The sequence below is a fragment of the Oreochromis niloticus genome, linkage group LG6 (genome assembly GCF_001858045.2).
Source record: "Oreochromis niloticus isolate F11D_XX linkage group LG6, O_niloticus_UMD_NMBU, whole genome shotgun sequence".
In the NCBI taxonomy this organism is placed as follows: Eukaryota; Metazoa; Chordata; class Actinopteri; order Cichliformes; family Cichlidae; genus Oreochromis; species Oreochromis niloticus.
Genome location: NC_031971.2, coordinates 30,138,063 through 30,163,677, shown reverse-complemented (window position 1 = coordinate 30,163,677; position 25,615 = coordinate 30,138,063). Strand labels below are relative to the sequence as shown.

Genomic DNA, 25,615 nt, shown 5'->3' with positions numbered 1-25,615 from the left:
TACCTTTCATATGAATTATTTAGCTTCCCCACATGTAGGAATATAGTGCAAGGATATCCCTACAACCTGGTTTCACAAATTGGTATCATCCATTCTATCCCGCCCCCGCCGCCATTTTCCATGTTATTCTTTCCTGCCTTACAGTATTTTATGATTTTTAATGCAACAGTTTGATTGTTAAGTTTGGATTATTATAGTTGTGTTTTCTCCAGCTTGGCGCAGGGAGTGTTTCATCTCCAAATTTGCAGAGGAGACGCCCTGGATAAGCAGCCATGTATATTAAACAGGTAAGCTAACGAGACCAGACTGATACGTGTTGCCGACTGTTACTGGTCTAATAACAAGAATTAGGCCAGCTTAACGTTTTTCCACTGAATGATAAATATATTGCTATTATACTTTGAGTGAGGCTTCACTTCACAAAGTAACGTTGATTGGATTGCAAAACTGTGCACAGGCACTCCATAAATGGCAAACGTTGTGTAGCTATCTAGCTAACGTTAGCTAGCGCGATTTGAATTAGTGTAGAAGTGAATTGCCCGTCCCCTTCTCGAGATGCTAAGCTAACGCAACTAGGCCAGCCTTAGGTTTTCTGATTTATATGCTTCTTTTCATTGTTGTTATAACGTGTAATGTTGTATATGATGCAGAATACGAGAGTTTATTGTATAGTTGTCGGCTAACTTGGCATTGTTGATTTCAAGCCTTCAAAAATGTCCTGAATGAAAGTAGCGGTAGACCATCAGAGTGACCATCAGCCAAGGCCCCGTTGCCTCGTTTTACCTGTGATGGTGCTATTCAGCATAAACAGTTGACACATCTTATGTTTAAAAATATTCATAGACCCGGGAGCTCTTTGACCATGTTTACCTATAGTATGCGGTTAAAATGTTGCACTGAAACAGCTGATGTTGTAGTCGGTGTGTTCACGGTGGTCTCTGGTTCCCTGTGCAGGTGATCATTCAGGGGTTCCGAAGTTACAGGGACCAAACTGTGGTAGACCCCTTTAGCCCGAAGCACAATGTCATCGGTATGTGTTCATCCACATCTTTCCATAATTATTTTGTATTGCACCTGAGTTGCTAATCAGGTTTTTCGGATACTTTGTCCTATATGTCACCATATCCTCATTTTGTGTTTATTTTTCCCTTCATCTTACAGTTGGGAGGAATGGATCAGGAAAAAGTAACTTTTTCTATGGTATGAAGCCTCAAAACTTGCTGCAATATAGAATTCAAACATTTAGACTTCAGTGACATTGCTGGTTGTTATCTAAGACTTAACTTCCGTCTCTCTTTTTTTTTTTAGCCATCCAGTTTGTGCTCAGTGATGAATTCAGCCACCTGCGACCTGAACAACGCTTGGCCCTGCTCCATGTAAGTACAGGAAAATGTGAGTCCCATTACTGGGAACATCAGCCTTTAGTGGGAAGGTATGAATGCAAGCATGCTTGCTAAATAACAGATTACTCTCAGTCAAAATCTATGCATTTTTCTACCTGTGCCAATTGGCAAAAATGTTTTTTAAAAATTAACTTTTATCACAGTGCGGGTGATTTTGCTTTAGCTTTGACTAAAATCTCTTTGGTAGATGCCAAAACCTGTGTGTAAAAAATCTCTCTCTCCCTGTCACTGTAGGAGGGAACTGGTCCACGTGTCATTTCGGCTTTTGTGGAGATTATATTTGACAACTCTGACAACCGACTGCCGGTAGGAATGGCAAACATTTCAAATTTATTCTATTACTGTATTTTCTGCTTGATTTCATTGTGGTATTATTTAAACATTTACATAGGCCTCTCAAGGAATATGTGTGTATGTGTTAAATAAACGGTCACTGAGCCGCTTGTGGCTAAACGTGTGTATGATCATATAGCCTTTTTTCAGTGCTGATATTTGTTTCACAATTAAATTTGCATTATTGTTTACATTGGTTTGTATCAAAGTAAACCTCAAAATAAAAAAGGAAAACACAATAAACTAAAGTCAAAACAACCAGCAACATCAACCCTTTTATGCTTTCTTTTGTAACAAGACTCTTAATCTTGGGTATTAAAATGGTGAACATCCTTAGTCCAATTTAAGTTGTTCATGTCATATTGAATATTGAAGTCTCCTGGTGAGAACTGTTATGAAGACCACTGATTGCACTGCGTTGCCTTCAGTACACACAGTCCTTCTTATTCTGATGATGAAGGGCGGATGTCTGTGAAATGTTGTAGCCTGGTAATACTGTGGCATAACCTGCCAATTATCCTCCTCTGTGTGACTCTCAGCTTGCCCAGTGATAAATGCATCTCTTTCTAGATTGACAAAGAGGAAGTCTCCCTTCGTCGTGTCATTGGAGCAAAGAAGGACCAGTACTTTTTAGACAAGAAGATGGTGACGTAAGTATTGTGAGGGATCAGCTGTCCATGTTAAATTTGCCATGTTAAAATTACTGCATGTGTGATTCCATCTATTCTATGCACTCTTCTTGTTGCAGTAAGAATGATGTCATGAACCTTTTGGAGAGTGCTGGCTTCTCTCGGAGTAACCCCTACTACATTGTCAAGCAGGGAAAGGTGAGAGAGGAGTGCAGTGCCAGGCTCACTTTTTTTTTTCCTTTTTTTTTTAATGCACAGTAGTTTTGGGTGATGTGAAATGAATTGCATTCTTCAAGCAGTGGTCATTGGGTGAGTGTTTCTAGTTGAACAGACAGTAAAACAGTGTTGTCCTCGCTATTTATTTACCTTAGTCTGTTTTGCAAAAAACTAAGAGTATTAGTAGACTAAATAATTGATGTTAATTAAAAAAAAGATAATCATTTAATCATTAATTAATTATAATCATTATCATTATCATTATCATTTATTTTCTGATAGGAATATCTCAGAGGTACACCAGATATTTGGAAAATTTACCTTATGTTACTGTTTTGTGTAGATCAACCAAATGGCCACAGCACCTGACTCACAGCGTCTAAAGCTGCTGAGAGAGGTGGCAGGGACACGAGTATATGATGAACGCAAAGAGGAGAGTATTTCCCTCATGAAGGAGACAGGTAAATGCTTTTGAATACCTTTCATTTTGTACAAACATTGATTGGTTGATTTTAATTCATTAATGTTTTTAATTGTCTGTGAACAGTTTTGTTATTATATGACATGGGCTAGATTGTTTTGAAAAGGCGTTACACTGTATATCTCTATGTACCAGGTAAGTTTCATTAGTCTTAGGCAAAATTTGTAATTTGTGTAATGTGTACTGTCGCCTCACAACAAGAATGTTCCTGATTCAAATCCCTTCCAGGGATTTCCTTCCTGAAGCATTTTAGTTTAATTGTTTGTGTGGTTGTCAAAGCACTTAAATGTATAGAAAAATGTAATCCATTTTCACGTCTTATAGCAGTGCTGTCGGATTTCCTTCACAGTCACAGTTGTGCATGACTATAACATGTGGCCATTAATTGTTTGTATAACAGAAGTTCTGCCAAATTTTGTATACCTTTGGTGAAGGAGATACAAAGAGAAAAAAACCTGAAAACAATCCAATGTGTGTTTTCCTCAGAGGGGAAGCGAGAGAAGATCAATGAACTGCTGAAATACATCGAGGAGCGTCTGCACACCTTGGAAGATGAAAAGGAAGAACTGGCTCAGTACCAGAAGTGGGACAAGATGAGAAGAGCTTTGGAGTACACAATCTACAACCAGGAGCTGAATGAAACCCGTGCCAAGTTGGATGAGGTAATAAAGTTGTGAAAAACGTTGAAGTACACATGCAGAATAAAACACAGACTCTTCTGTATTTTGATGCTGGTGTAAGAATGTAACGCAACCCTCAATGAGTAACTGTATATTCACACAATTGCATTATTTATGCAGTATAACGCAAATTCTACTGTCCTGGACATCATTATAAACTTAATTAAATGGCCAGTATCGAGTAGACTTCAATGCCTCAGTAACAAGACTTCTATACTTTGTTTGGCTCTTTTAATAGTTGTCCACTAAGAGGGAAACCTGTGGAGACAAGTCCAGACAACTGCGTGATGCTCAGCAAGATGCCCGAGACAAAGTGGAGGTAAAAAAAAAAACAAAAAAAACCCAACAACCATTGCTTGGCTTGAGTGAAATCTCATCACAGAATTATATTTAAGATGATGTTACAATATTTTGTAAATGACCTTGAATGATGTGTTTGTGCTCTGATAATTGATCTAGTTTGAGATTTTTATGTAAGATTGAACTTGGACAACTACAGTTTCAGTAGCAAAGTCATTTGTTAATATTGTCAGGGTTTGATTTTGTTCATTGCAACATTTTTTGTTCCTAAAGGTTCCATAACCACAAAAAAAGCAATTAAATTTTATTTTTGTGTGTTATCTTTACATCTAATGTTTGTTGACCTCTTTTTTTTTTATTTTCCCTAACATATCAATGCTTATCTAAATGTATCACACATTTTTAGATGGTTAATGTCATCAGCTCATCTTTGTGACCTTGTTAAATAAATGACGCATCATTTAGTCTCTGTAGAGGAAGTTGTTGTGGGGTTTATGAAGGTTATGGGGTTTTTGTTTCTTTGTTTTGTTTTTCCCCTCATACAATGATTCTTCATTTTGGCTGTCTTTGTGTAGGAAACGGAGCGTGTTGTGCGAGAGCTGAAGTCTAAGATCTCTGCCATGAAGGAGGAGAGAGAGCAGCTGTCGGCAGAGCGCCAGGAGCAGATCAAGCAGAGGACCAAACTCGAGTTGAAGGCCAAGGACCTGCAGGACGAGCTGGCAGGCAACAGCGAACAGAGGGTACGGAAGCCTCCCATCTGCGTCACTCTAAACACGTGATGATGCACCAACCACACTCCCCCTGCCTCTTTCCCTTTACCATCTCTGTATGAAGAAAAAGCTGGCAGTCTTTTCTCTTTTAATCCACTCCACTCACCCCTGTTATAGCCGGAAATGTGGGTACTTGTCCAAGGTTGCTTTACTTTTCAAGAATTTTGGCAAGGGTGTCTGTCAATTTTTCAATCTGTTTATAAAAACAGAAATCCCCAAATCATGACTTCCATTTTGACAAATGTTAAAAAACTAGCTTTATTTTATTTAGTATGGTGGGATATTACTCCCAGATTGTCCAAAAGAAAACAGCATAAAACTTTATCAGTGAACCAAAAGGCACTGATCCAAATATTCAAGTGCTTTAGTCTCACAAAACTAATAATGTGTGGTTTTGTTTAAGGTGTTTTAAAGGTATTTGTTTCATTTAATGGATGCAGCTGTTACTTGTCAGTTTACTATAACTATCTTTTAATGTATGTAATCATGCATTCAGTATCTGTATAATATCTAATATCATGAGTAATATTTAAAACATGTCAACCAGTGCAAAAAATGTGCAGTTGGCTTGTGGGATGGGATGAGAAGCAAAACAGAGTAACCACCAGGTTGGCTATCAGACTCTGCGTACAGCTCCACTATACATCATCCCTGGCATGAGGTTTTGTGTACAGAATTGGCATGCATCACTTTCCATATGGCCTGGTGTTTGTGTGCACATGTGAGTATGAAGACGATAATTATACATAACAGCTCTATTGGCTCAGTCTTTATGGTTCATGGTGGGTCCCAGGCAGCATGCTGGCTAGTGGTTGGATTAAGCCCACCTGGCTGTGGCTGGCACAACACCAGCCAAAAGTTATTGGAGCAAAATGAAAAGCCTCTCTAGCTACAGGGGATCCTGGTTTGATCAGCTTTGAGGTGGCTGATCAAACCATGGGGGGAAAAAAGTGAGCACAGCCATCTCACAAAGGAATTTGTCCAAATCAGTTGTCAGTTAGATTTTCTATTGATACTAGCACATTTTGGTTTACTGAATATTAATGCTCTTTTTAAAGGATTCTCTTGCAGTAGATACCTTTTATATAAATCTGTTGTAAATGTATTAGGGCTGTCGGTCAATTAAAATATTTAATTGCGATCAATCGTGTGATTGTCCATAGTTAACTCTCAGTTAATCACAGATTTTTAAAAATGTACATATATATATTTTATTACATTATCAGTGGTGTTTTTGGCCAGCAAGCAGTATTTAAGACTTCACGTACTACGGTGTTAACTCGATTCACATCGATTGTAAATACAAATAACTTTGTTCTTCTCAAGGGAACCATCTGGCAGAGCTTTAAAGCTGAACTTGTTATTCAAACGACCCTTTTCTTCATCCATTTCATCTTACCATTCACAATGTTCTGATGCGTCGCTTCCAGACACCCCAATCTACGGGGGGGGGGGGGGCACAGGTCACAGCCCATGTGCACATGTGTTAATCGCGCATCAAAAGAAAATAGAGGTGTCAAAAGGAATAAGCATTAATGCGTTATTATCCTGTTAACTTTGACAGCCCTAAAAATATAAGTATACATTTTTCATAATTGTCATGAGGCTTATTTATTCTTCAACACCTTTTCTCACATGTAACTCTTCTTTTCTTAACCTTTCATTTGTTGGATTTGTTGGAATAATAGTCTGCTCTTGATCTTCCAGAAACGCTTGTTGAAGGAGCGTCAGAAGCTCCTGGAGAAAATTGAGGAGAAACAAAAAGAGCTGCAGGAGACTGAACCCAAGTTCAACATGGTCAAGGAAAAGGAGGAGCGGGGCATCTCCAGGTAGGGATGACTCATTCTCAGCTATCGTTCCCTGAGCAGGCGGTGACCGGGCGTGATTCAATGAGTCAGTCAATCCGAATTAAATATAATTTGATAGTGAGAGATTAAAGGTGTCTTCACATGAGATATTTGTGAATTCTGTTATAAAATTATTTTATTGCATGTATTATACAAACATTTGAATACAGGAAGGAAGGAGAGCTAGAGAAAACTATTGATTCAGTTTATAAATCTATGATCCCCCTTTGTTGTTTTGCAGATTAGCTCAAGCTACACAAGAGAGGACAGACTTGTATGCTAAGCAGGGTCGTGGTAGTCAGTTCACCTCTAAGGAGGAAAGGGACAAGTGGATCAAAAAGGAGTTGAAGTCTCTGGACCAGGCTATCAATGACAAAAAGAGGCAGATTGCTGCCATCCACAAAGACCTGGAGGACACAGAAGCAAACAAGGAGAAGAACCTCGAGCAGTACAACGTAAGATAATTCAAAATGTTTCAGACCTGCTTCTCCTGCTTTTCCATGAAAAAGAATTGCACACTGAGTTTTACTTTACTGTCTTTTGTTGCTCTAGTTGAAATAACTAGCTATTCTTTTTTTTCTGACACTGTTTTTGCTGGAACCTTTTAATCTATACTTCTTTTTCCCTTTTATTTTGGTATTTTGCAGTCTTGTGCATATAGCTTGAAGAAAGGGTAAAAAAAAAAAAAATGTTTCTAGGGGATGCACTGGTGGGAAATTGTGAAAGGGGGAAACAAATCTTTATTATAAAGTTAACATTTTGAGACTAAGCTTTTCATTACATGACTTGTGAACATTTGGTGCAAAATCCACAACAACAAAAAGTGAAAAAACAGTCAACAAGGCATAGACTTTCATTTGGCTCCTTAATTTTACACCGATTTAAAATAAATAATTTTGCATTTATTTATTTCAGATTAGTGGTGTGATATATGTGGTTTAGAAAAAATTTCTGCAGTTTTGATCTGACATCCTGGCAGGTTAATATGTCTCACTTCAAACTTGTATCTTTAGAAACTCGATCAAGATCTGAATGAGGTCAAGACCCGTGTGGAGGAGTTGGACAAAAAGTATTATGAAGTGAAGAACAAGAAAGATGAACTGCAGAGTGAAAGAAAGTAAGAACCTCATGTTTCTTTTTAATCTTCTCTTTGACCTCACATCTTTAAAATGTAAATGTATAAAACTCAATTATATTTTGCACTTTTTTTAATGTGCAGTTTTGATTAGTTTGACATCTCATGATAAAATGAAGCTTTACATAAGTCAGACCTGCATGTTGAATTGAGTTGAAAGGTTGTTGTTTAGCCTTTCTTTTAGCCAGTATGCTGTTTCCGCTTGGCAACCTTTAGATAGATGCCAGTGTATTGTCTCCTGTGAATGTCACCAGGCCTTCTCAGTCCACTTAAACAATGAGGTGTGTTTATGTAACACAGAGGATGATACCTCAGGCTTCTGCTGCCACAGTTTCCTTGCCTTTAAAAGGTCCTTCAGGGTGGTTGAATTGTGTTGCAGCTTTTTAGTGAAAATGCTGAATATTGTTCTGTGTTTCTTGAAGCACGACAAAGGCAGCATTCACATTCAGGCCTCTTCAGCTATTATTAGGAATGACACTCAAAACGCATAATTTGCCTTAAGCATAAAAAGAGGTTGTGATCTTTCATTTTTTTTAACTGGATTCTGTTAAATTCAGCAAGACCCTTATTACTGTCAGCATGTAAAACAGATTCCACGAATAGTTTGTGTATGTCAGATTTTTAATTATGCACCCATCACTGTGATCCACTGCGCAGTCTGTCGGGTGAGAAGGCAACATGACAGCTGCAAGCTATTAGTAGCATATCTAAAAATGAGAACAAATGATGAATTTACTCTAACTGAAACAATGAGATGGTTTGGCAGGGAATCGAGACGATATATTTTTACTTGAAGATGATAGTTACAGTTTGCAATTAAAAACAGCTTGACTTGAAATTATGTGAAAGTGAATGAATATTTATGTTTAAATACATTCAAACTATGAATCAGCAGCTGTGTTGGTTTCATAATCTATTTCCAAGATGAGAGTTTCAGTTTGAAGGTTTTTTTTCTTTTTTTCTTTTTAGTGTCATGACTGCACTTGCGTTTTAGTGCTTCTGGTGACATAAGTGTAACAGTGTGTGACTCTCTGTATCTGCCCAGCTACCTGTGGCGTGAGGAGAACGCAGAGCAGCAGGCTCTGGCAGCCAAACGAGAGGACCTGGAGAAAAAACAGCAGCTCCTCAGAGCAGCTACCGGCAAGGTCCGTGTCACTGTGCATGACTGCGTAATTATTGACGTGCATAATGCAACTATAGGATCCCTAATGCTTCCACCTGGATACAAGTGAAAGTGTGACTGTGCATGTATGGGCGCAGAAGTGGATTTTTTTTTTTTCAGAGGATTGAAAAGTAATCCCTTTACTTCAACACACACAGTACATGGATTTATCTTCCTCTTTCCCAGGATGACACTTGTAAGCCACAGGTAGACCTGCCATTATAGTTCACACACGCACTTACATACAGAAGAGCTGTTAGCAAAGAAATGGGCAAGTGAAGATAAATCAAATCCCAAGTTTAAAAAAAAAAAAGAAAAGAAAAAGGCCTCACTCTTTAAACGAGCCCACCTTAATACAGCGACCGACTCACTTTGTGACTCAGCCGGTTGTCAGAATAGATATATCAAATGGAATCATTCATCTGCTTTGCTACTGGCACCTTATGATAGCTAGCTAAATTTACATATGACTCACTCCTCTCTGCCTCATCCAGTCATTTCTTCGGGGCATATACATCAATCAAATATCACTTCTGAATAATGTCTGCCCAGATGAAAGGAGGCTGTGTGTAGCTTCATGGACAAATGTCCTACATTTATTTTTCTTACATTAGTCCCGGCTGACTCATCCATCTCCAGCCTTTGATGGGCTGTATCTATCCCACATTTTTATATTCGCAGTGTATATTTCAGTGTAGCATTGCGCAATTGAGTTAATACAGACCTTTTTTTGCATGGCTCATACAATATGAGTTTATTTTTCTGTGCTTTTTTTTGTGTGTTATTTTGCATAGTGAGAATGTAGAACTTCGTTTTGTCATAGTTAGAATTTGGTGCAGTTAGAAAGACTCAGTGTGGGCGCTTTACTTCAACAGTAATGCACTTTGTCTCAGATTCATTTATTCATTTAGAATTTTAAGAAGTAACTGTGGGGCAGAGGGCTATTGTGTTGCTATTGTGGATGTAAAGAGTGAGTTTGCCACTCCAGATTAGGGAGGAGTTCAAGCATCTCATGATCTTGTTTAAAGGTGGCAGTAGAGTCAGAGATTGATGGATATAATGGCTTGTCATGCTGAAGAAATGCTGAGCAGTCAGTCAGACTTCACTTTAATCTGTTTTATATTACATTAATCATTATTCCTTTTGTGTTACTTATGTTCCTCCAGGCCATCTTAAACGGTATTGACAGCATCAACAAAGTCCTTGAGCATTTCCGTCGGAAGGGCATCAACCAGCATGTCATCAATGGTTATCATGGCATCGTCATGAATAACTTTGAATGTGAGCCTGCTTTTTACACCTGCGTGGAGGTTACAGCTGGGACCAGGTGTGGTTTGCTTTTGTATTTTCATTCAAATGTCTGTGTAGGCTGAAATGAAAACAACACTTTCCGGCTCCAAGTCCTTTTATTATGCAAGATTATACAAATGTGCCCGGTGGGTAAAAGGAGCAGGTTGCTGCGTGGGAAGCCAGCAGCCCAGCCAGAATGAAATATACCGAGTTTAAAACATTTAGTCTGAAGTTACTCCCCTTTTTGTAGTATCAGTATACCATCTGCCTTGGGCTTTTTTATTACTGCTTTCTTCTTTGTCTTTAGAACCTGTTTAAATTTTTAAATATAAAATGTGAGTTTTCATGTTTACTCACAGAGCAGGTGTTGTAAATTTTACAAACAATTTATGATTTATAGTAAAAATGACATTTTGTTTTTTTTTCTTTGTTTGTTTCTTTGTGGGTTTTTTTTTTTTAAGGCTGTTTTACCACATCGTGGAAACTGATGAAGTGAGCACTAAAATACTCATGGAGTTCAACAAAATGAACTTGCCTGGAGAAGTCACATTCCTACCTCTGAGCAAGCTGGACGTCAGAGACACAGCCTACCCAGAAACCAACGTAAATACCTGACATGAATGGGCACTTTGCATGTATTAAATTTTGAATCTACTAGCAAATAGGGGTATACAGTAATTGACAGTGAGGCAATTAACATAAAAACTATATTCAATTATTTTAAACAGATTTTTTACTTGATATCGCAACTGTTCATTTACCCTTGTTCAGTCTTCTTCTTTCCATTTTTTCATCAAGATTTCTACTGACAAATTTGTTTCATTATTACCAATGATTTTTTTGTTTGTTTCACTTTTCTCCATCAGGATGCCATCCCAATGATCAGCAAGCTGCGCTACAGTCCCAACTTTGACAAAGCCTTCAAGCATGTGTTTGGAAAGACCCTCATTTGTCGTAGCATGGAGGTTTCCACCCAGTTGGCAAGAGCTTTCACCATGGACTGTATCACTCTGGAGGGTAAGCTTTGCTGTGAAATGCAGTACAGCTTAAACAATTCTCAGTGCAAAATACTCCAATTGAGAACATTTATATCATTGTTTTGTTACCTCCTAGGTGACCAAGTCAGCCACCGTGGAGCTCTGACAGGAGGATACTATGATACCAGAAAGTCTCGCCTGGAGCTTCAGAAAGACATGAGGAAGGCTGAGGAGGAGCTGGGTGAGCTGGAGGCCAAACTCAATGAAAACCTGCGTAGGAACATTGAACATATCCTTTCTATTAAAACATGTGGCGAGTTTGTTTATCATGATGATGTTAGAGCGCTGTGTGTTGCTGTCCATTGAGAGCATGAGCAAACTTGAAAGCTTCACTGAAGAATCGCGTCATTAGTGAGGCAGAGTTTTGGCCCCCTGCTTAGACTTACTGACAATAGAAAAATGGCCTGGGTTTGACTGGAATACCGAGGAAAAAGGGAGTATGTGATTCAAGACTGAATTTGAAAATGACTAACAAGTCTAAACAGACATCTCCCACTTTGAAATGTTATGAAATTCATAAACACTGGAGACAGACTGTTGATAATTGGTATCTGTTAGATCCAAGTAGATTTTCTTTCCTTTTCTGGATAGAGATTGTGTTTGCCGGAAAGGTTTAAATCATGATGTACAGTTAAAACTAGCCTTTCTAAAATCATTTTCATATTGACTTTTAAAGTAAACATTGTTTTGTGTTGACAACAGAAAACTTTGCATCCTCTTAGGACTGAAATTTTAATTTAAATTCGTTGCCACGTTCTGCTGTGTTGGAGCTGTTTTCTGTATAAAAACTATGTTATAGAAAGTTGCACCACCCTCATTCAATTATGCAGTGATGTCACATGGCTGAACCTTTGTTTTAATTGTGTATTAAATCAGTCTGGGTTGTGTAGCTACCTTAAGGCCAGTTGGAGCCTGGCTGGGACGCAGTGGCAGGGTTTAATCGGGTCAAGAAGGATTAGTGTGTGTTGGGTCATATCGGCCAGAGCCATGACTCACTGCTGGACAGCTCATGAAGGCCAAACAAGTGGATCACAGAGGATTTGTGTTTGCATGTGCGATGTATTTATGAATATGGTCACTTCCGGCCCAATATGATTAAATGTCTGTTTGCACACCTGTGTGATGGTGTGTAGCTTCTCACTCACTCACAGCCAGTAAAGCGTATGCTGCTTAGTGTGTGCGCACCTGGTGATTACGTATATGTGCGAGTCAGTAGGCGAAATGGGCGTCTGTGCCGATGACATGGTGCTTCACTTCACTCCCCAGAGGAGTGAGTCAGAGAATGAATTAATTATTTAAGACACCTTGTTTTTCACTCTCCACCTCTGCCCTGTCAATAAGCATGAGCTCTCAGCCATTCCTTCCTTCCTTCTTTTAGTTGCCGTCTTCACTGTTCCATTACATTGCAGTGAAACTTTATACAGTTTTTATGTGAAACAGAAATTTTAAATATACCTGATTTTATGTGGTTGTGCTAATTTATTGTGTTTCTCTATGGAAAAAAAAAACTATGTTTGCAGCCTGATATTATCTGTTCACATTTGTCAGATGCTCTTTGAACATCTGTTTTCTAGGTCTTCTCTGGTCAGCAGGCAGGAAAATCCTCTTTCCTTCAGTCCTTTTTATATCACCACATTGATTGGTCTTGGTGTTCATTGAGTCCTGGTAAACCTCAGAGGCCCACAGGAGTTTTGCAGTCCTTTGAAGATCAATAAGCCTGTCTGTTAAATTAACTTAATGATGACCATGTGCAGCCCTTCTTAATCCTCTGCTTTGATTTCAGAGACACCTCCTTCCCTAAAAGCCCAATCACATTATTGGAGCACTAAATAGCCTACAACATGCCCCATGACTTTACTCATTATCTGATCAGTGTCTTTTGTGTGTCTGTCAGTACGATTACAGAAAATTTAACCAGGCTGAATTTCTTGAAACTTTGGGAAGAGGTGGTGTATGTGCAAAAGAACCCTTTACATGCTTTAATTTTAGATCCAAGTCACTTAAAATAGCTGAATGTGACTTTGGCCTGGGCAGAAGATCAACTCTCTGAGTGCCCTTCCAGTTTGCTGCTTCAGCTTCAACAAAACTGTCTCTGTTGTTTAGGGATTCTGTGCCAAAGCACTTAATTAAAGCTGAATCCTTTCTTATCCTTTTTAATTAACCTTTTCAAGTAGTTTGGTTGACTAACGAAAACGAATAAATTAACAAAATCAAAAACTATGACTTCTAAACGTGGAACCTTCTTCCCGTGGCATTAGAAGCACAACTGGTGATTTTAATCTCTATTTCTAGACCAATTAGAAGAAAAAGTATGACACTTACACTAATAGGGTAATTAGGTGTTTATGTGCTATGTATTGTATCATTGTTCTGTGACATTCATTAATCTTGCACCAACTCATTTCTTTTTCTTCTTTTGCTATAAGGGAAAATTTGTTTCTTTCTCAGCTTGGGGACTAGCAAAAGCACTGAAAACATTAATATCATTTTGGAAAGTGTATGTCACAAGTGTATTTTTAAGTGTATGTTACACTTTTTTACCTGGAGGTAATTTAGTTGTTGCATTGCTACAGGTCACATCAAACTAGTTAAATCAGATTGTTTGTGAGGGTTGAAATGTAGTGTTTACTCTTGTAAATATTGCAGTTTGCAGGTGTTTTCATTGTCTGGCACGTTTAATGTTGGTTTGTAATGTTTGCTCAGCTGAGTTGACATACAGTTGTATTTATTGTGTAAGTCACCAGTCTTTCAATGCCTGAATGGGTTTCATGGGCTGCATATCCAGGTTTCTTGCAGTCCCAGCACTTAACTTGCTAGGTGAAACAGTAGTAGCCCGTTAACGATTTAACAATGCATCGCATCAGGGACCTTATAATAGGCATGGCAATATGAAGTAAATGTGATTAGCTCGAGAGTGGCTATTAAGAAAAACTGAAAATGCTCATCTGTAGTAAAAATTGGCATATACTTCCTTAACTGCCACCTCCACGTATCAACAATGAGATTGACCAACTGATGAATCAGATGCAGCAGATCGAGACACAGCAGAGGAAGTTTAAGGCATCCAGAGACAGTATTCTGTCAGAAATGAAGATGCTGAAGGAGAAGAGGCAGCAGTCAGAGAAGACTTTCATGCCCAAGGTAATATTACCTCATTGTTGCAGTGTATTGTAACCTGTATAAAAACCCTGTGTTCAAGATCACTATGACCAAATTTATTTATTTATGTTTAATTTGGTCTGTGCCTCAGGTTCAGCCTGTCCCCATTATTGTGTCTTAATGTTGCCCACTGCTGTCTAACGTTCCTTCGTTCTTTCTCTCTCTCTGTCCAGCAACGCAGCCTTCAGAGTTTGGAGGCCAGCCTCCATGCCATGGAGTCCACCAGAGAGTCACTGAAGGCGGAGCTCGGTACAGATTTGCTGTCTCAGCTCAGCCTGGAAGATCAGAGGCGTGTCGATGACCTCAACGATGAGATTCGTCAGTTGCAGCAGGTCGGTGGACACAGACTGTGTCTGTACATGCAACATTTGTCACAGTGTTTCTGCACTGTAAAATAACTGACACACACACATATGAATTTTCATTTGTATAATTGTGCTATATCAATTTACAGCAGTTGATTGCTTAAAACTTTATTGTACAATTTATTCAGGTTTTTCAGGGGGAAAAAATCACACTGATGTGAAAAAGCAAAAAACTTATTTATCAACTATGAGACACTTAAGAAAAATGTTTCAGTGAAATAATTACTGCCTTTTAGAAATGTGCTATTGAATTTAAAATTGTGGCAGTATCCGCACGTGCTTACATGGAGTTCAGAGAACATGCTGGTTACCTACATTTGTTTCTCAGTGTCCTTTCGCTTTCTGCCTCCTCCTAGTGTATTCAAATGATCTGACTGAGGTGAGAGAAGCAGGCAGCAGCTGTGTGTGGGATGTTCCTGTGATACAGCATTGCCCTTTCTTTCTCTTTCACGGCCAGCTGCTCTCGGCTCTCCCCTCATTGAACTTTCAGCCATTCCTGCCATCGTTGTGCAACAACTCCGCCCCCACAACATGAAGCCTTTCATATATGGTTCTGTTATGTTTGCTGTTGTCAGATTATATTACCTGCAACAGAACAACCTGGTTTAGTTTTCATGGGTTTTGGTTGATATGATATTTGCTTCGACGTAAGTGGGCAAAGACTTGTTCCTTTACGTAACATTCACTGATAACTCTCGCTGAAGCAGACAGGTGTATACACAATTTTTTTTTTTTTTTTTTTTTTTTTTTTTTTTTTTTTTACAGATTTTATTCTGTGTAGACTGAACAGTTAATGTTGCTCTCATCTTAGGATTGTCAGGATGTTTATAAAGGCAGAAACTGCAACATTGGCTTTTAGATAAATGGCTATCATTCCTCACACATCCGTCACTCTGACAGCACCATTTCATGCAAGAGATTTCTTTTATGTGATACACAAAGCAAGAAAAACCCATTCAAATATCAAATCACTGGTATTATACTGGTGTCTTGGGTTTCAACACATGGTGAAAATATCACATAAGTAACTTTGTGCTTCGATGTCTTTATTCACTTGCAGGACAACAGACAGTTGTTGAATGAGAGAATCAAGCTCGAGGGCATCATGACCAGAGTGGAAACATATCTCAATGAGAACTTGAGGAAACGTCTTGACCAAGTGGAGCAGGTACACCATCCCTTTAGGCACTTTGCTTGTAGAATATTTTTGTCACAGGATCTATGTGTGTATGTTTGTTGAATTATTTCCCTTTAGTTAAAGTCAAATTATTTTAAGTTCTGATTCTTTGTTTTCCGCTGTTAAATTGTGGTCTGTTATAAATTAATTCTTGCATACAGCTGATTAAACTATAAATAATGTTTTCATTTTGTAGGTAGAGGGGTGTTTGAATGAGCCTCACTTTTTATTTATTCATCTATTTTGATGTTCCATCACTTTGTATTTCACAGGAGCTAAACGAGCTGCGTGAGACCGAGGGAGGCACGGTGCTCACAGCCACAACCTCTGAGCTGGACGGCATCAACAAACGTGTTAAAGAGACTTTAGCTCGATCAGAAGGTATGTGGTTTTTAATATATTGATATGTTTGTCAATACTATTGTTCAAATGCTGGGGTAAAATAGTCACTGCTGTGGTTATGGCTACACATATATAGAAGCTTACCTATAATAACAGGACAATTTACACCTACTTTAAAGTGGATTAAAGTGGTTTAAATTAGATTAGGTTTCACTTTAGACATAATAACTTACAGAGGATCCTGTTGGTGTATTTTTAATGGTCGCTTCTCTATTGTAATTGTTTGATTTCATTAAATATAAGTCTGTCTTACAGTTGTCCAGAAGTTAAAGTTGAATTTATGAAGAAAATGCCTGAAAGCATGTGTTTCGGAGCCAATATTTACAGTGTTGACATTCACTGTACTCTGGACTGCAGCATAAGTTTTGATTTCATTATGATCACGAACAAAATTATTTTTAAAAACTTTTTAATATTTAAAGTAAATGACTGATTTTGTCATTAAAGACCAGGAAAAATAATGGATTGTGGAAATGTTATTTTCCAGGGCAGAAAGGGTTTTTGAAAATTAAATGAACCCACAAAGTTTTAAAAAAGCCATGGACACTTGCTTCAAAAATATGCACATAATAAAAATAATGTTGGGTCAGTTAAAACCTTTTTTTACTGTATTTATATAGGACACAATATTAAGTTATGTAAGTTAGTTTCCTGTGCCCAGTAAAGTCACACTCTAACTCTTGAGTTATAGCTCCTCGCTTTTTTTCTTCTTCTTTTTTTTTTACAATATTGAGTTAATAGAAAGGGTGGATCAAACATCTGGATCTTCTGCTGTCACAAAGGCTTTGCCCTTAAAGCATAGCTGTCAACTGTAAATAATAGTTTAACAACTAGGTTCACTGTCTGCTCTAGTGTTCGAGAGGAGAGGCTGCAACTGGGCTTTAGATTATACCTTAACCTTTGATGTTGACTTTTAAGTCTTATTTTTTCATCTATAGGTAGGCTTTAAGCAAGTATCTGTATCTCTGTGTACTCTGTGCAGTAATGAGCACTACATTCATTGTCGAGTAAAATGAAAGCAGAAAAAAAATTTTATCATTCCAATCTTGTATGCTTTGTTAATTTATTACCTGTCTGGCTCAACTCATTGTTGTTATTTCAGTGTAAATTGGGAAACTGTAGGATGCCTTCATTCATTGGTACTGCCAGCAGATGGTGAGAATGGCTGTGATGCCTTCAAATCACAATTTGGATAATTTGTTCTTGAACAGACTGCCTGGTTGCACATTTGTATAAATGTTCTATAAATGTGGTGCAGTGACTCAGAGGTGATAAAATGCAGTTGTCAAAAAGCACTTGTTTCTGAATAGCCTTAATTTGCATGGATTCATATTTCATCATTGGCACTAACTAATTAAAGACATTCACAGCATCATCCTTTTCTTATGTAGGCGCTATATTCAGTCATCCACTCTTGACTATTGTCAGTTTTACCTTTTCTTTCTTTTTTTGAACAATCTTAATTTCTTCTTTCTTTAAATGAAAGAAAGAGACATTGTCTCCCTTTTTATAGGTTGTTGAGAATAGGCTCTAAAGACAAATGATGTAATAGCTTCTGCTGAACAAAGATGACACAAAGTCTTACGAGCCATCTTAAAACTAAGGATGTACGAGAGTAGTTGACAAAATGATTAAAAGTTGCTGGTCTTCGCTAGATGGCACTTAAAATAGTCAGTTGAAGTAATTATTCGTATTTTAGTGATTTACAACATCTCAAAGATCTTTCCTGCTGTGATTTTTGCAGCAACTTTCTCTCTCTGGTCTGAGACAAGTTTTAAATAAGTTGGAAATCAAAGTACGTGGCAGTGCCACAAACTTATTGCGTTCTGCTTCTTTGATCAAGGAAAGAAAAGTCAAGGCTTTCAGTGTGTAACCACATTCAGCAAAGGCTTGTGGATGTTCACTTGCAGTGAAAGACACCTGCAGGTTTTACACTGCCAGTGTTGGCTAGCATTGGCTACTGTTGGCAAACTCATCTTAAAGTGCATGCATGTTGTGCCACACATGTCAGCAGCATGTAAAATATGTTACATCATCAAGGAAAATAACCACTCAAATCTAATTTAATAAAATGCTCAAACAGTCCACTGTTTTTTTTTCCCCAAAATAATTGATGGTAAAAAAACTTCCCCTCACCATGTTTGTTGTTTTTTTTTTGTTGTTGTTGTTGTTTGTTTGTTTGTTTGTTTTTCCCAGAAGAAGCAAATTTCAGTAACTATTAAAGAAAGTCATTATTTTTTTAAGTCAGGAATTCGGCACTATAGTATGTATAAATAAAATCTAACCCATATCACCTCCTCAAATGTCTTCCCCAGATCTGGATTCTCTGATTGACAAGACGGAGGCGGAGATCAAGGAGCACATAAAGAGCATGGAGCGATGGAAGAACATAGAGAAGGAGCAGAATGACGCCATCAACCATGACACAAAGGAGCTGGAGAAAATGACCAACAGACAGGGCATGCTGCTCAAGAAGAAAGAGGAGTGCATGAAGAAAATCAGAGAGCTGGGCTCGTTGCCTCAGGAGGCTTTTGAGAAATACCAGACCCTCACACTCAAACAGGTACACCTTGCCACCCACACACACACACACACACACACACACAGTGCTTAATGATGTTACATGCTCGCCACTGGCTTTGAAATTTCTTTTCTTTCTTATTTTTTTTTAATCAGCCAGCAGTAGCACTTTGTACAGTGTTATGGTTCAGTGGGAGTTTATTAAAATATGAGAATTATTATTTTCAGAGTGGAAATTGTTCTGCCTTTTACATGCTCAATGCAACAAAAATGAAAACAAAAGCAGTGGGTGCTGGGAGTCAGACAGGATGCTCAGTTACTTCAAACTAACTAGCTTCAGTGGGAAAGTGTCAAAAACGAAATAAAATGCATCTTAAATATAGAATAAGGCACAGTTCATTGAAAAACAAGATACACAAAAGAAAAGCAGTTTTAGTATGAATAGAAATACACATACGTACAGCATCTCCCATGTGAGAGTTGAAGTGTAAATGGAAATTGACACAGTGGTAATGATATTAATGCTATGAGCAGATGAGGTAAGTGAGAGAGAGAAAAGAGAGAAAAATCATAGATTATAATAATCCATCTATCCTGGAAAGAACAGATGGAGTGATGTAAGAGCATTGTTGTGCGTGTGTTAAAATGTTAAAGTGTTTGTAAGAGTCCCACCTCCCATACACAGTGGAGATATACAGTCACAGAGAGACAAATATCTTCTGTAGCACTCAGACCTGCCCTTCGGGGCAATGAGGCTTTTACTGTATTTGCTATGGTGACCAGTCAGGGAAGCATGCACAGGATAGAATGGCTTTTCCATGATGCTGAAGACTTTCTTCAGCATCCTGCTCTCAGACACATACAGTCTTAAGTTCTACTCCTAGAACTGGCCCAGCTTTCCTGATCAGCTTGTTGGACCTTCTTAAAGACAACTTTTGCATTCCTGGACCAGTCACAATTTACTGTCTATGCGTATCTGTTGTCCTCAGCCACCTCATAATCTAACTCCTTGGTGCTGCCAGGAGAAAGGAGGCACCTGTTTCCTAAAGTCTAGAATCAGTTCCTTAGTCTTAGTGGCAAGCTGTAGATTAGCTCACAACATCTTTAAAACTGTCCACCACTCTGCTGTACTTCTGCACATCAGTGATGCAATGAGCTGTACCCAAGGTCTGAATTATGTTAGGTGAAGAAGAGCGGAGGAAGTCGCTAATCCAAGTTATGAGGGGGGAGCATGTACCTGCTACATTTAATAGTATTATAAGCACAAGCGTCAAAGACCATAATTCTCACAGTGTTTGCAGTTATTTCAAATCGGGAGTGTGCTCGATGCAGGAGGCAGTTGATGGCACGTCTTCCACGTGTTGTTTAGAGCGAATTTATATGAATAGATAGACTGGTAAAGACGATATCTGAAAATGAAAGCAGAATCAAATTATTATTCATCTAAATTTAATTGGTTTCACTGAAAAAGGAAACATGTACAATATTAACTGTTGCCATTTGTTGACTTGTAACACAGTTAGCTTAAAGCTAATACGAAACGGCAGTCCCTTGGCAAATTACATGCAGAGAACCGAAAAAGTAAATCACAAAACATCCACACACCCACTATGGACCACTCAAGTCATTGCATTAAGTATTGGGCATAACACTAACATATTATTCATTTCTTCACGAAGTTGAATTGATGATTGTACAAATAAATTTAAATCATTACTGAAGTACACATTTAACAGACACAGAACAACACTAGCTTGCAATCATATTTCTGTTTGCCTTATTATTTTAAGTCAAAAATGTATCCCCACCTATTTGCACTAGCTTGTAACCTTTGTTCTGGGGTTCAGCTGAGTAGAGAGCATTGCTCCTGAAAAGCTGTTGGCATCAGTGAGAGTAAACTGGTGACCTGAAAGACAGTATCCTGCAAAGCAGCACGATCTTACAGGAACAGTTTTATTTCACACCGTAGCCATCACAGCAGCAACACAAACAATAATGAAGTAGCTGTGTTGAGGTCAGTCTTTATGTGCAATCCCCCCCCCCTCCCCAATCCGTTCAGAAATATCTGCACATACACATGCAGCCAGAGCCGGGTCTCTTTAGGAATAAAGCCCAAGGCCATCACATCCCACCCACTCACTAGTGACTCAGACACTGGGGGCAAAGACTGTGTGTTGAGTGGACTTGGCTGCATCTTTCATAAGTGTCTGAGTGCGCACACTCTGTGTGTGTCTATGCGTGTGTGTTTGTGTAAGCTCCCCTCCTCAACAATGCCAAAAATAGACTCTCACTTGCTCATAAACACTCCATATAGTTAATCTTTCTCCACAGGACACTGCTTGGGGGCATGATGGTGCCGTTGATTGCAGAAGTGGATGAGAGAGCCATGTAATAATGGCACTTGCTCATGTTTCCTTGGTCATTAGTGATTCAAAGAGATGAATTTAGAGTTTGAGAGTTTGGAGAGACAGTGAGACACTTTCGGGCTAGACTAAACTAGATCTTAATTGATCAGGCCTTGTCCTCTTTCAGATATGAATAGAATGTTGCAAAATGCGTCCATGAAATACATAATGAATGTATGTTGGTTATTTAGTTAAACATGTGAAACTCATTTTCTAGCATTATGAAACCTGTCCTTGAGTGGAAAAATAATCTGAAAATATAAAAGTACTGAGCAACATTTCCTGGAAGTGTAGTTGTAACATCAAAGCAAAAGTGCCAAATTAGTGAGTTCAGGTTTTTAAAAACGTAAAAATCAAAACAAGCATGTATGCATTTTTCTACATTATTGGTTTCTATGTGCATCCTTTAATATACTGTTATTTCACAAAAACAATTGTTTTCTGAAATTAAATTGCTTGTGCATTCATCTTAAAGTATAACCGTGAAAGCGAGCATGTTTTGAGGAGTAATTTAAAAGATACTGATTTAAAACAGATCTGATCTTGCTAATGATGTATTGTATTTCACTTTTTTTCCCTCTCTTCCAACAGTTGTTCAGAAAACTGGAGCAATGCAACACTGAGCTAAAGAAGTACAGCCATGTCAACAAAAAGGCTCTAGACCAGTTTGTCAACTTCTCCGAGCAGAAAGAAAAGCTAATCAAACGTCAGGATGAGCTGGACCGTGGCTACAAATCCATCATGGAGCTCATGAATGTCTTGGAGCTGCGCAAGTACGAAGCCATCCAGCTCACCTTCAAACAGGTAGAGTGTAGCTCAGACTCTGATTAAAATCTTCAGTGATACGAGGCTGTGGTTTTTACCTTAGACCTGTATGTAAATCACCCATCATCATCACCACATTTGTTTTTTGGAAGCAGAAGTGATCATATTTGGACAAGCAGTGCTAACCTACCAGCTAAAGTTAGCACGCTTTATACATAAATCATAGGATTGTAAATTCCTGGTAACACACTAATAAAACACTATAATTTCACGTACACAAAACTGGAGCAAAGACTTGTTGGGGAGACTGTTAGTTACACAAAAGCTACATTAAAAATGCTTCAGAAGCTACAATCATGGTTGTGTGGTCCAGTTTGGTGACCTCACTTAGACTGAGGTGAAACCCAGAAGATTACAGGAAGTTTATCCCTGAAGAAGTTCAACACTAATTTAAAGTATTTTCTCAGAATTTGAAAAAATCATCAAAATGTCACTAAAATTCATTTTATATCTCTTCTTACCATCTTCTGCTCCTCTCAGGTGTCGAAGAACTTCAGTGAGGTTTTCCAGAAACTGGTGCCGGGTGGCAAAGCCACACTGGTGATGAAGAAAGGTGATGCTGAAGGAAGCCAGTCTCAGGATGAAGGAGAGGGGGGTGCTGACAGCGAGAGGGGCTCCGGTTCACAGAGTAGCGTTCCCTCCGTGGACCAGTTCACTGGAGTCGGCATCAGGGTAGGAGTCTTTTTCAGTTCAGTTGTTTTATCTGCTGTTAGTTGACGGGTTTTACTGATTACCATTTATAAATCACCCTTTAAAAAAATAAAAAAATAAATGGAAGATAATCAAATAAGAAGAAGATGCTATAAGTGAGCAAAATGTTTCAGCTCTTTAATTTTTCTCATTATATAAAGTTTTATTATTTTTGAGTACCCTCAGTGTATGAGTTTCCTTGAGTCTTTGTTTGGAAACATGTGAATGTGTATTTCTGGACTGTTATGATTTCTGGTCCTCCCACACAGAGAAAGAACCAAGGTGAGATTGGTCATGCAATGAGTAATGCGCAGTCCTCTTAGGGCTAAATTTATCTTTATCATTATCAGAGCTGTTGTAACATTGCAGAGGATTGGTTTAACTTCATGAAACAGAGACTCCTATAATAAAGTTCTTACAGAAAAGAAATTAATTTCTCTGTTTTTGTTTCAAGTAAAGTTTGATGGTCTAATTTGATGCACATGTCCTGCGTAGGTGTCCTTCACGGGGAAGCAGGGCGAGATGAGAGAGATGCAGCAGCTGTCTGGAGGTCAGAAGTCTCTGGTGGCTTTGGCCCTGATATTTGCTATCCAGAAGTGTGACCCTGCTCCTTTCTACCTGTTTGATGAGATCGACCAGGCACTGGATGCACAGCACAGAAAGGCTGTCTCAGGTAACAATGAGTTATGTGTGTGCACAGATTAAATGAATTAATTCTGTGGATCGGTAGGGTTGATTAATAGAAATACCTCTCATCATTGATCACAGTCTCCTCCGTAGTAAGAGTAGGTAGAAGGTGGACGATGTCCTGGAGAGAAGAGAAATGATAGATAGTAGAAGTAGGAGATAAGCATCAGGGGTGAAAGGGAATGTTTATGAGACTGTAGTGAGACCTGGTGTGATGCATGGTTTGGAGAAAATATCACTGACCAAAAGAAAAGAAAGTTAAAATGAAAGTTGCTGAAATATTGGAAACTTTATTCAAAGCAAACCTTCCTTCTTGCAGATATGATTGTTGAGCTGGCTGGCCACGCCCAGTTCATCACCACCACCTTCAGACCTGAGCTGCTCGAGTCTGCCGACAAGTTCTATGGTGTCAAATTCAGAAACAAGGTGAGGCCTCCTCCCTCGAGTCTCTGTATATCTACTGAGAGTCAGACTATGCTCAGGGATTAACCAGGTTTAATTGTACCTGAGCAAGTTTTCTCACAATCGTCGGTGGTCATTTACAGCGTGATGATGTTTCTAAAAAATTCAAATGCATTTGACTTTTTTTTCCCCAATAGAAGGTGGTGATTTTATTTTTATTTATTTTTTTACAACAATAACAAGAACAATAAGTCTTAAGAGAGGCTGTTCATTTGTTCTCACACAGCCCAGCCTACTAAAGTCAGTGGGGGGGACTGACTATTCTTCACTTTAACTTAAGGATTCAAGGGAGAAAATGCAGTGGTGGTGACAGTGTTGTAAACATAATTTTGCATTCTGTTCAAACTCCATTTGTCTTAAATCAATGGCATTCAAAGTTCATTTGTGTCTTTGTTCTCCCTCAAAAAAGTGATAGTAATTTCTTTTGTGTCTGTCTCTTAAGAAAAGCAATTACTGCTCATTCGGTGCAGCATTGATTAGTCATTAACCGTCTCTGTGTTTTTAGGTGAGTCACATCGACGTGATCACAGCGGAGCAGGCCAAAGACTTTGTGGAGGATGACACCACCCATGGTTAAGAGTCTCCTGCTCTTTATCATCCTCTCGGCCCCCACCTCCAACCCCTCTTCCTCCATCTCTACAGCGCACTGTAAACCTCAAAGGCCTCCAAGGCAGGGCCCAAACACAGACACATCCCACTCAGTCCAAAAACCTTTTTATAGTCGCATTAAACATAAACAATGCAGCAAGTCTCTGCTTCTTGCAACATTTTTAAGATTAAGATGTAATTTAATTAATGCTCAGAAACCCCAACTGACCATTACTCATAGTTAGAGTTAAATCTTCAAAGGCTGATAAGAAAAATCTGGAGGACAAAATGTGGCTATGTTGATAATCTTTAAGCTGACGGACTTAATGTGAATCAGCCTCATTATATATGACAGTTAAGAGAGGTGTAGTTATTTTACACTGAATAAAAAAGGTCCTGAAGGGAGCACTTCATGTTTGTGTTACTGCGATGATTTATTTTAGCCGAAGTTTGGTAATCTGTCATCCAATGATAAAAGTGCCAGAGATGCAACCCTTCAGGATCTTTCTGAGAATTCCTCTTGTGTACAGTTGAGTGTTTTGATATGACTTGGATGAATCTTTGGGGGCCTTAGGCTCATCTGGATGTGTTCATTCTTACTCTGGTTTCTGTAATGTATACTCTTTGTACTCATGAAATATTACTCAAAGAATCTGTCACAAAAGCCACTTGGCTTAAAATGTTCAAAGGTTGTGGTTCCCTTTTTATGCTTGTATTCTGTCAATTCTGGTCTTTTAGGTCATTTCAATATATGAAGTTTAATTCCAAAACAACAGATACCCATTTGGGAACCAACACATCCTCCTAACAAGAATGTTTGTAAAACCTGACTGTGTCCACTTGGGTTCAGTAGTCGGTCAGTCGCTGTTTTCTAGAAAGCCAAGATGTTATTAAACCTAAATTTCCTTCATGGAGTCTTTGTTTGGGATTGAACTCCTCATATGTTGTACCTTGTTTCAAATCTTAATTTTTTAATGTTTGTGTTCCTTTTTATGTAATAAGAAAAGACAGAAAAATAATAAAAAGTGTAAAAAAAAAATAATAATAAACAT

At 38.4% G+C, this 25,615-nt stretch overlaps 1 protein-coding gene across 1 annotated transcript; it reads left to right on the top strand.

The window, feature by feature from the left end:
- The first annotated feature begins 84 nt into the window (after window positions 1-84).
- On the top strand, window positions 85-25,362 carry smc3 (structural maintenance of chromosomes 3). The gene is made up of 29 exons (XM_003449960.5): window positions 85-287; window positions 955-1,030; window positions 1,162-1,200; window positions 1,309-1,376; window positions 1,638-1,709; window positions 2,307-2,386; window positions 2,485-2,563; window positions 2,925-3,042; window positions 3,549-3,724; window positions 3,981-4,061; window positions 4,618-4,782; window positions 6,520-6,641; window positions 6,901-7,114; window positions 7,673-7,776; window positions 8,840-8,939; window positions 10,123-10,283; window positions 10,708-10,849; window positions 11,113-11,263; window positions 11,360-11,512; window positions 14,273-14,424; window positions 14,616-14,774; window positions 15,868-15,975; window positions 16,257-16,365; window positions 18,702-18,949; window positions 21,903-22,115; window positions 22,617-22,808; window positions 23,322-23,499; window positions 23,833-23,939; window positions 24,481-25,362. Exons 1-29 carry the CDS (start codon window positions 273-275, stop codon window positions 24,550-24,552), a joined length of 3,654 nt encoding a protein of 1,217 aa, XP_003450008.1. The 5' UTR covers window positions 85-272; the 3' UTR covers window positions 24,553-25,362.
- Window positions 25,363-25,615: the final 253 nt, after the last annotated feature.